Below are 13,196 nucleotides of genomic sequence, written 5' to 3' on the forward strand. Positions count from 1 at the left end.
GAGATTAAAAAATAGCCACAAATTGATGCTGAAAGGTAAGAATGTAATATTTTAGTTAAATAAATGTTTGATTAACAGACTGCAGAAAGTATGCGGAAGCATTTGGACAGAGATTATTGCTTCTGAATTAATTAATTAATTAATTAATTAATTAATTTATTATTATTATTATTATTATTATTATTATTATTATTAAATAACTTGCATAAAACAGGCACCAAGTCCGTCTAAGCAAAGATAAAAATTAAAATAAAATTCACAAGACGCCAAATACAGATTCATCGTTTTTTTTCTCACACAATGTAGCTTTTTTTCACAGCTTTAAGTGACTTAATTAAAATAGTGCTGAAGAAATAAATAGATAGCCTAATTTTCTTTTAGTATGACGTTATCGTAACATAACGTTTTTGCAATTCACAGCATAGTGCAAATTTTTATTTTATATCGGTGGAGTAATCACATGGTGGTGAACGTGAGTGTGAAAGACGGGTCCCAGTGAGTGAAATGTGTAATATTCACTCCAAAGTGAAAGGCGGCAGTATTACAAAGAATAGTAGCGAAAACAAAACGTCATCTGTGTGCGACGGATCACAGCAAACGCGATGGCAGAACCTGGGTAAGTATTTAAGTTGACAAAAAAAATCTTAAACAATCTGTGATGAACTTCTAAAATATCCTTTAATATTTTTGCTTTTTAGTGTCCATATAATGTCACTATTTTTGTGGTACAATTATTTTTTACGGGTAACACGATATAAACCGAAGAACAGGGGATTAAGTAGAACATGTTTTCACATGGAGCATCTGAGCTGATAGCAGCTTATCAGCAGGTTGCTGATTTAGTTATAATGTTCATACATATGACTATTCTGTTGTGCTTAGAACTGATTGTCCGTACTCTAACGTGTAGATACATATTTTGGATGTTTTTTTCAGGGAACTGGTTACTGTAGTCGGTGGGGTAACTTTATCAGCATGACGTCAATTGGCAGTATGGAGGAAAGAACTAGCTTTAGCTTTTTGCACGAGTTATAGTATGCAGCATTAGTTTCATTTGTACTGACAGCATTTTCTCTCAGCTGTAAACCCATGAAATTGCATTTATTGACCGCATGATCTCATATGTTCAGTTGAAGCACTGAAAGCTTAAGCTTTTATCCACGGCTTCATGTCTTATCGAGGTGACATACATAAAGTTAGTGTTATTTGCTTGTGTACAACCTGACGTTTTTTTAACTAGCTGAATTCCCGAGGAGTTTTAATAATATTTTAATTTTGAGTACTAAAAATTATTTATTCTTATTTTGTCTTGTTCAGAACTGAGAGAGTAATCAAGCTGGTTCCTGAGAATCTTCTCAAGAAACGCAAGGCGTACCAGGCTATCAAAGCCACTCAAGCCAAACTTGCGTTACAGCAGAAGAGAAAAGTGAGAATTCCTCCCTTGTAACCAGTTTTTGTTTATAGGTCAATAATGGTTTCAGAACAAAATTGAAATCGTGAAATTTTCACAGGACAAAAAAGGAATTCCCTTGAAGTTTAAGCGCTTGGAGGAGTTTTTGAAAAACAGCAAGAGGAAGCATCGAGATGACACACGACTCGCCAGACTCAAACAAAGACCTCCGCCGGCCATGCCGCCAGCGAAGAACGGTCTGGTGTTCGCTGCCCGAATCAGAGAGTAATTTCTACTTATGCATCGTTCACATTAACAATAAAAGTATAGTTCACCCAAAAATAAAAAATTAAATCATTGACTCATTCTCATGCCATTTCAAACCTGACCAACAACCTTACAACAAATATCTTTTGTGTTCTACAGAAGATAGAAACTCATACAGGTTTGAAACATGAGGGTGAGTAAATGATGACAGAATTTTTGTTTTGGGGTCCATTGTGTACTGTTCTACATCTGCTTGGTGGTTTAATTTTCCCGTATGATTGCTTGTAGGATCAAAGGTGTGAGCCCCAAAGTGATGAAGGTCGTTCAGATGCTGAGGCTGAGAAAGATCTTCAGTGGCACCTTTGTGAAAGTCAACAAGACTTCTGTAAAAATGCTCAAGACTGTGGAACCTTATGTTGCCTGGGGGTGAGTAATTATAATGTTCCTTTTTGGCACATAACGACTAAAGGCTGGAAAGCACTACATGACTTAAAGTCGGCTTGAAACAGAAATTACGGCGGTGTTTTCTTACCTATTTTGATCTATATCCAGGTGAAGCAGAAAAAAACTGTTGGAATCGGGAATTGAATAAAACAAAACTCGCACAGAGAAAAAGCATTTGGTTGCTAGAAAATGCATGACAATTGAAACCGTGTTCTAAAACAAGCTCAAAATATAAAATGTGTTTTATTTCCTCCGACTGAGTGGATTCATAGTCTGAAGGTAAAAAATCAGAGTTTGTTCCCATCATACACTACGCAATTTTCTGTGGAATACTTAAAACTCACACTGCAGGGTTCCAGACTGCGACCATTTTTTGAGTGTGCGAGTTAAAATGTTATGTGGTCGCATTTGTGCGAGTGGACGCTTGAGCAACAGAACGCCGTTGTATCAGCTACTGCAGTCCGTAACTTATGTTCAAAATGAACGAGTAGGCTACATCATGAATCCATTTTCCAAACCGTGTTTTTGACTTATTCTGAATCACTACGGTACACCTATAATAAGTGTTTATATTCAGACTATTTTATCCCGGGGTCGTCTCGGCTGGTAGTAGCCCAGTGCCTGCGTGACTCGCCATAGACATTAACGGAGAGAAGTTCCGCCTACAATGTTCTTCCGCAAGACACGTGCAGTTTATTTATTGACGAACGTAGACGTCACGCGCATTGCACACTGATGGTGAAACGCGGCAATTACGAATTCACGAATTAAGGCATATAAAAATGATAAAAATGGTCTCACGAAACACAGAGCCCCTTCCTCCTACGTCTTTTCAGCGGTTATATTTTCCTCTGTCCAGCGATTACTCTCATGATCGCTCGACAGAGGAAAAGGAAATTATAATAAAATGCAGAAGGTAAGGAGTGTGAGATTTCTGCTTTTTGTTACAACTATAAACTTTGATAACGAAAAATCTGTATCAGATTATTATAATACTCTAATATTTTAAAATGTAATGCATACATTTGAATGTTTAATGATTTTTAAAAGATAGAAAGATGATAATAGACAGATAGATAGAATCTGATTCAAATGTAAATAGATAGATTGTATATAATTCAAATGTAAAATGCTTAAAATTACAGATTAAAATTACGGTCCAAAATCCATGAAAATCCTGAAATTTGGCAATGATAATTAATATATTACAGGTATTTCTGCTGCAACCCAGAAAGCCTTTGCTAGCCTTGGTCCATTAAAAACACTATTCAGCTGCATGCATTGATTAATCCCATGGCATGTAAAAAAAAAAAAAAAAAAAAAGGTGCGACCAAATCATATGCTGTTAAATCAACTGAGAAAGTTGGTAGCACCAGTGCAACCAGTGGAAAAGTTAGTCCGGAGCCTTGCACTGCCCAAAATCCTCAGATTGCCTCTGACTCTGCAAATAGCCAGACTGTAAAAACCTGGAACAGGTTGTCAGGTTTAGTACGGTCATGAAAAACCTGGACAAGGAATTTTAAAATGGCAATTTCCAGGCCATTGTCTGATCATTACGATAACATTTCAGCCAGTGAACAGCATATTTATACTCACGTGTTGGGTACTACGTTATCATCTGACAGACAGCATTTTGAAGCCGCTAAGACCGCCATTTTCTCCCTCTTCTTGGAAAGCGATGACATAGTCAAAACATCTGATAGTGTAATTTTTCCAGGTAATGCGTGTACTCCTTGGACCTCCTATCTCGGAAATACTACCGTGTATTGTGCACGTTATTTTTTGACAGACATTGATGTGATATTCAAATGATGTGGTTTTGAAAACGTTAGGTAATTTATTTCTTAGCCGGCAAGTATTCAGTGAAATATTTGATGCCCATGAGTTTATGTTGATGGTTTTACTTCTAATATTCCAACCAATAGTCAGCCTTAGTTTTTGACAGATGTGATAATGCTTGAGGGGTGAACTATGTTTGATTATTGGGTAGTTATAAAAAATGTTGGAGATGGTCGAAATGCTTTTTGCGTAGTTAATTATACTTAGTTTATTTTGTGGCTTAAATCACGTTACTCAGAGACTGACATGTTCGGCGCGTTAAAAATGTTACATTTAGCTGTTTGGTAATCTGTTGAATTGATTAATTCTTTTTTTAAAACCAGGAATAGTGGTTTTATGCACAGTCACAGCATTGTTGTTATCGTCTCTAATAACAAAAAAATATATATAAACTGATGAAAATGTAGATCCTGTGGTAAATAATAGTGAAAAATTACTTTTTATTACGGTTGTTCCCTTAGCCGTTTTTGACAAATTTTCTTGGATTTAAACAGGTTTATTTCTTTAATTGATTTTTACTGGTTTGATTTATTGTTATGATCTCTTTAACAGGTATCCCAACTTGAAATCAGTCCGTGAGCTCATATTAAAAAGAGGTCAGACAAAGATTGCTAAGAGAAAGATTCCTCTGACCGACAATGCACTTATAGAGAAGCATCTCGGTAAGTAATTGATTTGGTATATACATCTCATTCAGTGGGATGCTGAGCATTTTGGGCTACATAACATAAAACTTTAAGGAGCCTAAACAAGGAAAATGAAATGTGTAATCACCTTTTGCAAAGAATTATTTTATTTTTTTTAAAGATGGGGCAAACTATATTGGGCTTTACCGCAAAATCCCTTTTACTCACTTGTAAATTTAGTCTTTACTTAAGTTTGAAAGACACTGGCAAAATAAATTCTTAGATATTCTGTAATGACATGATTGTCTAATAGTGTTCATATTCCTAATGTAAATGTAAATCAAATTAAAGCTGCAAGCAGCATTTAGCGGTGTTCAAGCAGTTAAGGCCTTTAAGGCCGTTAAGCACAAAAGCATCAAAAGACATTAAGTTTTATGTAGCAAGCATGATTTACCATGATATACTACATTTCAGTGTGATTTTTCATGATTTACCATGTTCCAGTATGATTTACCATGAATCTAGCACGATTTACCATGATTTACTTGATATACCATGTTATATGATGATTTACCATGATATAGCACATTCTAGAATAATTTACCAGGATTCTAGCATGACTTACCTTTTTTACTATGATTTACCATGTTTCTGGCGTTATTTACCATGATTTACCACGTTGATAGCAATTATATGAAGCATAAGAACAATTGAAGTGATAAACTCTGACAAAATATGAATGTGTTATAATAGTAATTGTTATTTAAGTGATTTTATAGTGTCTATATACAAAAAAAGACTATTAATAAGAAGAGTGGCCAGCAGAGGGCAGTAGAAGACCACTTATTGGCTCACTTTCATTTTCAACTACTTTGTTTCTCCAGTATTCTCCAGTGAAGCAAACCATTTTTTTCATGTTAACTCCATAATGCATGCTTACACACACACACACACACACACACACACACACACACACACACACACACACACACACACACACACACTTTTGGGATATGTTATTGTGAAAATCTGTTTTAATGGTATATGAGCATTTCACATATTTCTTTGCAATGTAATAATATAAAACTAATTAAAGAAAATGCTTTAAGCATTTGTTTGTTAGCCAATGCTGAAAGCTGATAAAAAAAGATTAAAAATGTCTAATGCTGCTACTCCATCTAGTGGACAACAGTGCTATTACAGCCTACTTATACAATAGGCCATGTTTTTCATATAATTTAATCTACACACGCTCATTCTGATGTAGATAGAGACATTTGGAACTTCAGGAGCCAATGTGACTCAATTGTCACTTCAATAGACGATTTTTGACTAAATGTTATTGTAAATGTTAAAATAGTGAATTTATAAAGTCTAAATATTAATTATAGTTGAGTAGTGTGACAAAATTACTTTTTTTAAACAGCAGGGGGCAGTAAAATACCACTTATTGGCTGTTAGCCTTTTTTCAAGCCGTTTTATCTGTTCTTGACCTTTTTTAAGAAGCTATGAGCATTTATTGAAAAGATATTGGCTTTCGGTCAAGGCTACATATTGAAGTGACCCTATTATAGTCATCCAAATGAAGAAGTTATACATTTTCCTATAATTATTGTTGTAGAGAGTACAGAGCAATAGATGCATTTTGACAAAATGTGATTGTAAATGTTAAAATAATGATTTAATAAAGTCTAAATATCAATTATATATAAAATTAAAGCTGCAAGCAGCATTTAGCGGTGTTCAAGCAGTTAAGGCATTTAAGATTTTTAACCACACAAGCATCAAAAGACATTAAGTTTTATGCAGCAAGCATTTAACCACTGACATCATAGATGGAATAGACCATGTTTTAGCATGATTTACCATGATATACCACATTTTAGTGTGGTTTTTCATGATTTACCATTTTCTAGTATGATTTACCATGAATATAGCATGATTTACCATAGTTTACCATGATATACCAAGTTCTAGTATGATTCACTATGATTTACCCTCTTCTAGCATGGTTTACCACAATATAACACATTGTTCTGCACTAAAGCAAACCAGTTTTTCCATTTTAACTCCTTTATGCAAGCTTACACACACACACACACACACACACACACACACAATCATAATGAAAATATATTTGAATGGTATTTCATACATGTCTTTGCAAACTATTAATCAGATTATTCAGAATTTATTCAGAAACATAGGACTACACACACATTCTGTTGTAGATACAGAGATTTGAACTATGTCTCATTCAGGATTCACATTTGTCAATGTGACAGAATTGTCAATAGTGATACTTCAATAGATGAAATTTGACTTAATGTGATTAGTAAATGTTAAAATAGTAATTTTATAAAGTCTAAATAGTAATTTTGTCACACTACTCAAGTATAATTCATATTTTAAACAGCAGGGGGCAGTAAAATACTACTTATTGGCTTAATATGCCATTATTTTCATTTAATTTTCTCATTTTTAACTGTTATAGAGGCAAATTTAGTCCGATCTGTCTGAAATTTGTCATGATTGTTTGGAGTCATATGGCACATGTTCTGACTTGTTTTTAAGAAGATCTGAGCATTCATTGAAGAGATATAAGCTTTTGGGGACACTAGGTCATGGCTACATTGTGAAGTGACCCTATTATAGCCATCCAAATGAAGTTGTTCAACTTTTTCTGATAATTATTGATCTAGAGAGTCCAGAGAATTGTACTGCACTGGTTTTGAACATTATGATATGAACATTACATGATAATAAATGCAAAACACCATTTACAGCAAATACAGGCAATTTGCCATAGGAAATACATTGTTTCAAAGCTTTTTAACAGTTATAGCGCCACCTAGGGTCCGATCTCCATAAAATTTGGCATGCTTTTTAAGGATGTTATGTCACATATGCTCACCAATTTTTGTGAAGTTCTGAGTTTTCGTATAGGATTTATAGGCTTTTGACTATATTTTGCCACGCCCATTTTATAAATGACCCTGTTATAGCCAACCAAATGCCAAATTTCAACTTTTTTTTGATAATTATTGATCTAGAGAGTCCAGAGAATTGTCCTAGACTGGTCTGGTTCCGATCGGGCGAAAAACCAGGGACTAGTTCGCAAAAGTAGGTTTTTAATGGTTCTAGAGGCAAAGTTGTTCATCATGAGGAGATCTATCAAATGATATGCATTTTGTGGGGATGTGTGCAACACCACGTGATTACAGAGCCGTAAAACTCGTTAGCGCCAACTAGTGGCCGATTTCTTTCAAAACTCTTACAGACCTCTTGGGCCATGAGTCGAACATGCCCATTGAGTTTCGTTCCGATTGGCCTCCGTTAACCTCGTCTCACAGGTGCTCAAACTTTATTGGCCGATGGCGGCCATGTTTTTTGAGATACGCCAATATCCTTTTACACATACATGGGGCCTTGGACCAAGACACTGCATACCAATTTTCAGGTCAATCGGACTAACGGTCAGGTGGCCACACCCCCTTTTATGTTTTTTTAATGTTATAGCGCCACCTAGTGTTAGATCGACGCAATTTTTTTACTGTGACCTCAAAATCAACTCATTCACATGTGTACCGAGTTTGGTGAAGCTATCTCATTTACTTCTTGAGTTATAGCCATTTTAGTAAAATAGGCTCCGCCTCCTTCGAACGTTTGGGCACCCCCTAGCGACCGTGAATCGAAATTTCAACGTTTTTTCAATAATTATTGATATTCAGTGTCCAGAGAATCTTTCTGCACTGGTTTGGTTCCAATCGGGCGAAAAACCAGGGACTAGTTCGCAAAAGTAGGTTTTAGACAAAACCGGAAATAGCGGAAAAATTTGCATACCGGAAATGAAATCCTTGAGGCCTTTTTTGTTCGGCTTGAGCCAAGGATTCCAATGATATAAGACACTTGAGGCTGCGACAAAGGGTTATTGAGATTTAAGCAAAAGAGTGCATTTTTTTTGTTTTTTGCGCTATAGCGCCACCTATGGGCCAATCGGCCTCATACTTTGATAACCTCTCCTCGATTTTTGTACTACCTTATGCCAAAGTTTCAAGTCTCTAGCACTTACAGTTTGGGCTGCACGATGCGTTTTAGGGGAAAATAATAATAATAATAATAAAAATCAGTACAATTACAATAGGTTTTCAGCACTTCGTGCTTGAACACCTAATTAATAATCTGAATATGTTTCTTTCTTTGTTTCTCAAGGACAATATGGGATCATCTGTTTGGAGGACCTTATACATGAGATCTATTCTGCTGGAAAGAACTTCAGGGTTGCAAACAACTTCCTGTTGCCATTCCATTTGTCAGTCCCAAGACATGCTGCTAGAGACAAAGTTGGACTACTGAAAGATGTTGGAGACCCTGGACCCAGAGCTGAGGATATAAATACTGTCATCAGGAAACTCAACTGAGTTAAAGGGACTCTCATGGACTGTTGTTTTGTTGCCTTCTTCCAGATTGCACCATCAAAAAGGAGAGAACAGAGCCTGTTTCTCAATTCTGTTAAAACTGAACGTGCAGTTTAAATGGACGTTTCTTTGAATAATTCAGTATTCAATATTGACCTCTGAATAGTTGAAATAACGTGGGGAAGCATACAGCTGTATTTCAGTTTCTATGTAAACAAACTTTGTTTCTAATTGTAAAATTTATTGTGCATTATTTTTATTAAACAATGCAGTTTCACCCTGTTACAATCTTAAAGTTTTTCTAAGGAGGTTACATTCAGAAGTGAGTCTACCTATGCTCCATTCAATTTTTAGGCTTCAGACTCCACAATGAAAGCTGATGGGGGTCAAAGGGTGAAGGGCTCAACAATAACTTTTCAAACTACAGTAATTCACACTTTTTAAACCTTTTTATTGCACTTTTTGTTTGAAACGAAACTACACGGTTGGCGTGATTGTTGTCCCCTAAATGTGTAACACATTAGTAACAACAATTAACAGAATTTTATATAAATTGAAAAATTAAATAATTTTAATATATACATTACTTTATGACATTGTTTATAAAAAGATTAGACTTTGTATTTAGACTGATGTATTTTTTTGTACACAAATCCTTACCAGTTTTTCAAAACCTTCCTTTATACATATTTCCAAGACAAATAACCACACAAATATTGTGGAAAAAAGTGTATATGTATATATACACACACACACTCACTGGCCACTTTATTAGGTACACCTGTCAGCTGCACTTTTAACACAAAAATCTAATCTGTCAATCACATGGCAGCAACTCAGTGCATAGACATGGTCAAGACGAACTGGTAAAGTTCAAACTGAGCATCAGAATGGGGGGTTATTTAAGTGCCTTTGAATGTGGCATGGTTGTTGGTGCCAGACAGACTGGTCTGAGTATTTCAGAAACTGCTGATCTACCTGGATTTTAACATACAGCAACCATAGAGTTTACAGAGAATGTTCAGAAAAAGAGAAAATATCCAGAGAGCAGCAGTTCTTATTGATGCTAGTGGTCAATGGATAATGGCCAGACTGGTTCGAGCTGATAGAAAGGCAACAGTAACCACTTAAAGACAAAAGTGGTCTACAGGAGAGCATCTCTGAACACACAACACATAAAACCTTGAAGCAAGGCAAGTTTATTTATATAGCACATGTCATACACAATGGTAATTCAAAGTGCTTTACATAGAAGAAATTAAAATTATCAAAAGAAATAAGAAAAATTAAAGTAATATGCTCATTTAGTAAATGCACAGCTTAAAGGGACAATGTGTCGTTTTTTGGTATTTTATCTAAAATCAATATTTTTACTTGTGTCTCATGTAATATGTCTCAATGGTGTACAAATACCTCTGCCAATTATCTGACTTATCCTCGTAAACGAAGAATTTATTATCTTTATATACGTGACAGGTAGATCCACGGAGGCTTCCATGTCGTTCCGCCATCTTGAAAAACTATAATAGCAGAGAGGGTCAAAAAGTACTAGACCAATGCGTTTCCACAACGCGTTTTCGTTCATAGACAGCGTCACGTGACTGAAAGCAGCAGAAACGGAGCAGAGCAGTATGAGACGCTTAACTGCCCCGGCAAGTTCAAAAGGCTGCATTGCACTGTTATTTTTAATTCATACTGTAACATTTGTTTGTTCGTTGTGTCAAGTTGCAGTTTGTTTGAAATAACAAACCTGTTCAACCGAAGGAAAACAAAGTGCTATTAGAAGACATCCTGTCATAGGTTTTTGGCACATAACAGCTATCGTAGATGCAACACGCATTTGAAAAAGCGAGGCGCTGGAGAGTACAATTCGTTTGAATGCAAAATACAATTTCACCGCTAGATGGGAGAAATTCCTACACAATGTCCCTTTAAACAGAAGTGTTTTGAGTCTGGATTTGAATGTGACTACTGAGCCCCTTTCACACAGAGATTCCGGAAAATACACGGATAAAGTGACCCGGGATTTGACCCGGGTTCGTTTGATTTTGGTTCGTTCACACTGCCAGTGATTTTCCAGAATCAGAGAGTGCGTTCACACACAACCCGTAAAAATCCGAGATGGTGCTCGATGCAGAGCCAAATGGGAGGAGCTAGAGCTCGAGCTCCACCTTTTCTGGAGCTCCAGCTTCACCTCGCTAAATGAGGCCTAGAGAAATAGCGACAGAGAGAGAAAGAGCATATATGTGTTTGCATTTTTTGCTATACGGTTGAATAAATGGAGAAATAGGAAGTGAAAGAAGGAAAGGGGAGACAAATATCAGGAGAGACAAAATAACAACGCCAGCCAGCGTTATTTAGAGAAACTGCTTGTTATCAACAACATGGACCCGTACGAACTGCAGCTAACGTTAACGTTACAGAATGGATGAAAGACCCAGAAGCACTAACATTATTACCTTTCACACACCCTGACATAATCAATTACCCAGTTTACGGTATCGGTGCCTACACAATGCAAGAGTTTAGAAGCTTTAAGTCATTAGAAGCTTATGAATATTTCTGATGCGGCTGGGTGCAAGACTTACAAACCAACAAACTTGTAAACTGCGATAGCTCAGTCATACTTGAGGTTGCAGGCATCATTTATATGTAGAAATAAATTTGATATGAATTGGATGTGCATTTTGGACCTGCCGTGTGAGCAGACAATATGTACGTCATTAAAATTGTGTCTTTTTATAGAAGTTTGCGGTACAGATATATCTATAACAAATGAAACTCTTGTTGACTAACAGAGTATTTATTTTGTTCATTTGTGTTAAATAAAAATCGAGCTGGCGCTGAAAAATGTTGCTTTTGAAATCATGCTGAGTGCTCGTAGTCGATGCTGCTGCGCGAAAGTTAACCTGCACCTGCGCGGCCCTGCCCACTAAATCCAGTAAGGTGAAGCTGGAGCTCCAGCGAGGGGAAGAGCTAGAGCTCCAGCTCCTCCCATTTGGCTCTGCATCGAGTACCACTTGGAGAATCCCGTGAAGACACGTGACATCGATGTGACTTGTAATGTCTCAGCAGCGTCTAGTTTGCTTATGAGCTGCGATTTCTCTCTGGAGAAACCACGCTTGTGCATTTTTTTTCTCTGATTCGATCATAAACTAGTGCATAACGTACCGTTTCACTAGCCTGCTTTCACTTCACTTCAGCGTCATCATTACGACACGGCATTGGTTAGGCTTTTGTTTACACAGCGCGCGTTCCGGGACTGATCCCGGCAATGTTACTAGGTCCCCGACCTGGCATCGATCCCGGCATCAATCCCGGGTCGTGTTTGCGTTCACACAGAAGGTGTTCTGGCAATTTCCTGGGGTCAACGCGCTGTGTGAAAGGGGCTCTGTAGGAGCACATCTGATCTCTTCTGGAAGCTGGTTCAAGCATAGTAGCTAAAAGCGGACTCGCCATACTTGGTGTGAACCCTTGGTATTTCTAGCTGATGTGATCCTAATTATCTGAGTGATCTGTTGGGTTTATATTCAGTGAGCATATCTGCAATGTATTGAGGTCCTAGGCCATTGAATTATTTATATACCAGTAATAATATTTTAAAATCAATCCTAAATGTAACTGTGAGCCAGTGTAAAGACCTGACGACTGGTGTGATATGTTCATATGTTCTGGTTCTGCTCAGCGTTGAGCTGCAACTGTCTTATGGTGTTTTTTGGGAAGGCCAGTGAGAAGTCCGTTACAATAATCCACCCTGCTGGTGATGAAAGCATGCACAAGTTTCTCTAAGTCTTGACTGGAAACAAAGCATCTAATTCGTGCAACATTTTTCAGGTGATAGTATGCTGATTTAGTTACTGCTTTGACATAACTACTGAAACTTAGGTCTGACTCCAGAATCACACTGAGATTCCTGACTTGATTTTTAGTTGTTTGACCCCTAGAGTGAAGGTATGCATTCACCTTGAGAACGTCATCTTTGTTTCCAAGCGCAATGACTTCAGTTTTGTCTTTGTTTAACTGAAGAAAGTTTTGGCACATCCAACTGTTGACTTCATCAATGCATTGGCACAGGGAGTCAATGGGGCTGTAGTCGTTAGGCGATAGGGCTAAGTAGATCTGTAGCATTAAATTCTCATGCTTAAGCGGAAGGGCTACAGCAGCAGAAGATACACCGGGTGACACTCCTGTCAGATAAGATCAGGAAACTGA

At 36.9% G+C, this 13,196-nt stretch overlaps 1 protein-coding gene across 1 annotated transcript; it reads left to right on the plus strand.

Annotated features, from left to right (window-relative positions):
• The first annotated feature begins 540 nt into the window (after nucleotides 1-540).
• Nucleotides 541-9,266, plus strand: rpl7l1 (ribosomal protein L7-like 1). Its single transcript, XM_077219384.1, has 6 exons — nucleotides 541-616; nucleotides 1,318-1,426; nucleotides 1,512-1,675; nucleotides 1,946-2,083; nucleotides 4,493-4,602; nucleotides 8,779-9,266. Exons 1-6 carry the CDS (start codon nucleotides 603-605, stop codon nucleotides 8,985-8,987), a joined length of 744 nt encoding a protein of 247 aa, XP_077075499.1. The 5' UTR covers nucleotides 541-602; the 3' UTR covers nucleotides 8,988-9,266.
• The last annotated feature ends 3,930 nt before the right edge of the window (nucleotides 9,267-13,196 follow it).

The sequence above is a fragment of the Siphateles boraxobius genome, unplaced genomic scaffold, assembly GCF_051911475.1.
Source record: "Siphateles boraxobius isolate OS27281-9 unplaced genomic scaffold, OSU_SipBor_1 8, whole genome shotgun sequence".
In the NCBI taxonomy this organism is placed as follows: domain Eukaryota; kingdom Metazoa; phylum Chordata; class Actinopteri; order Cypriniformes; family Leuciscidae; genus Siphateles; species Siphateles boraxobius.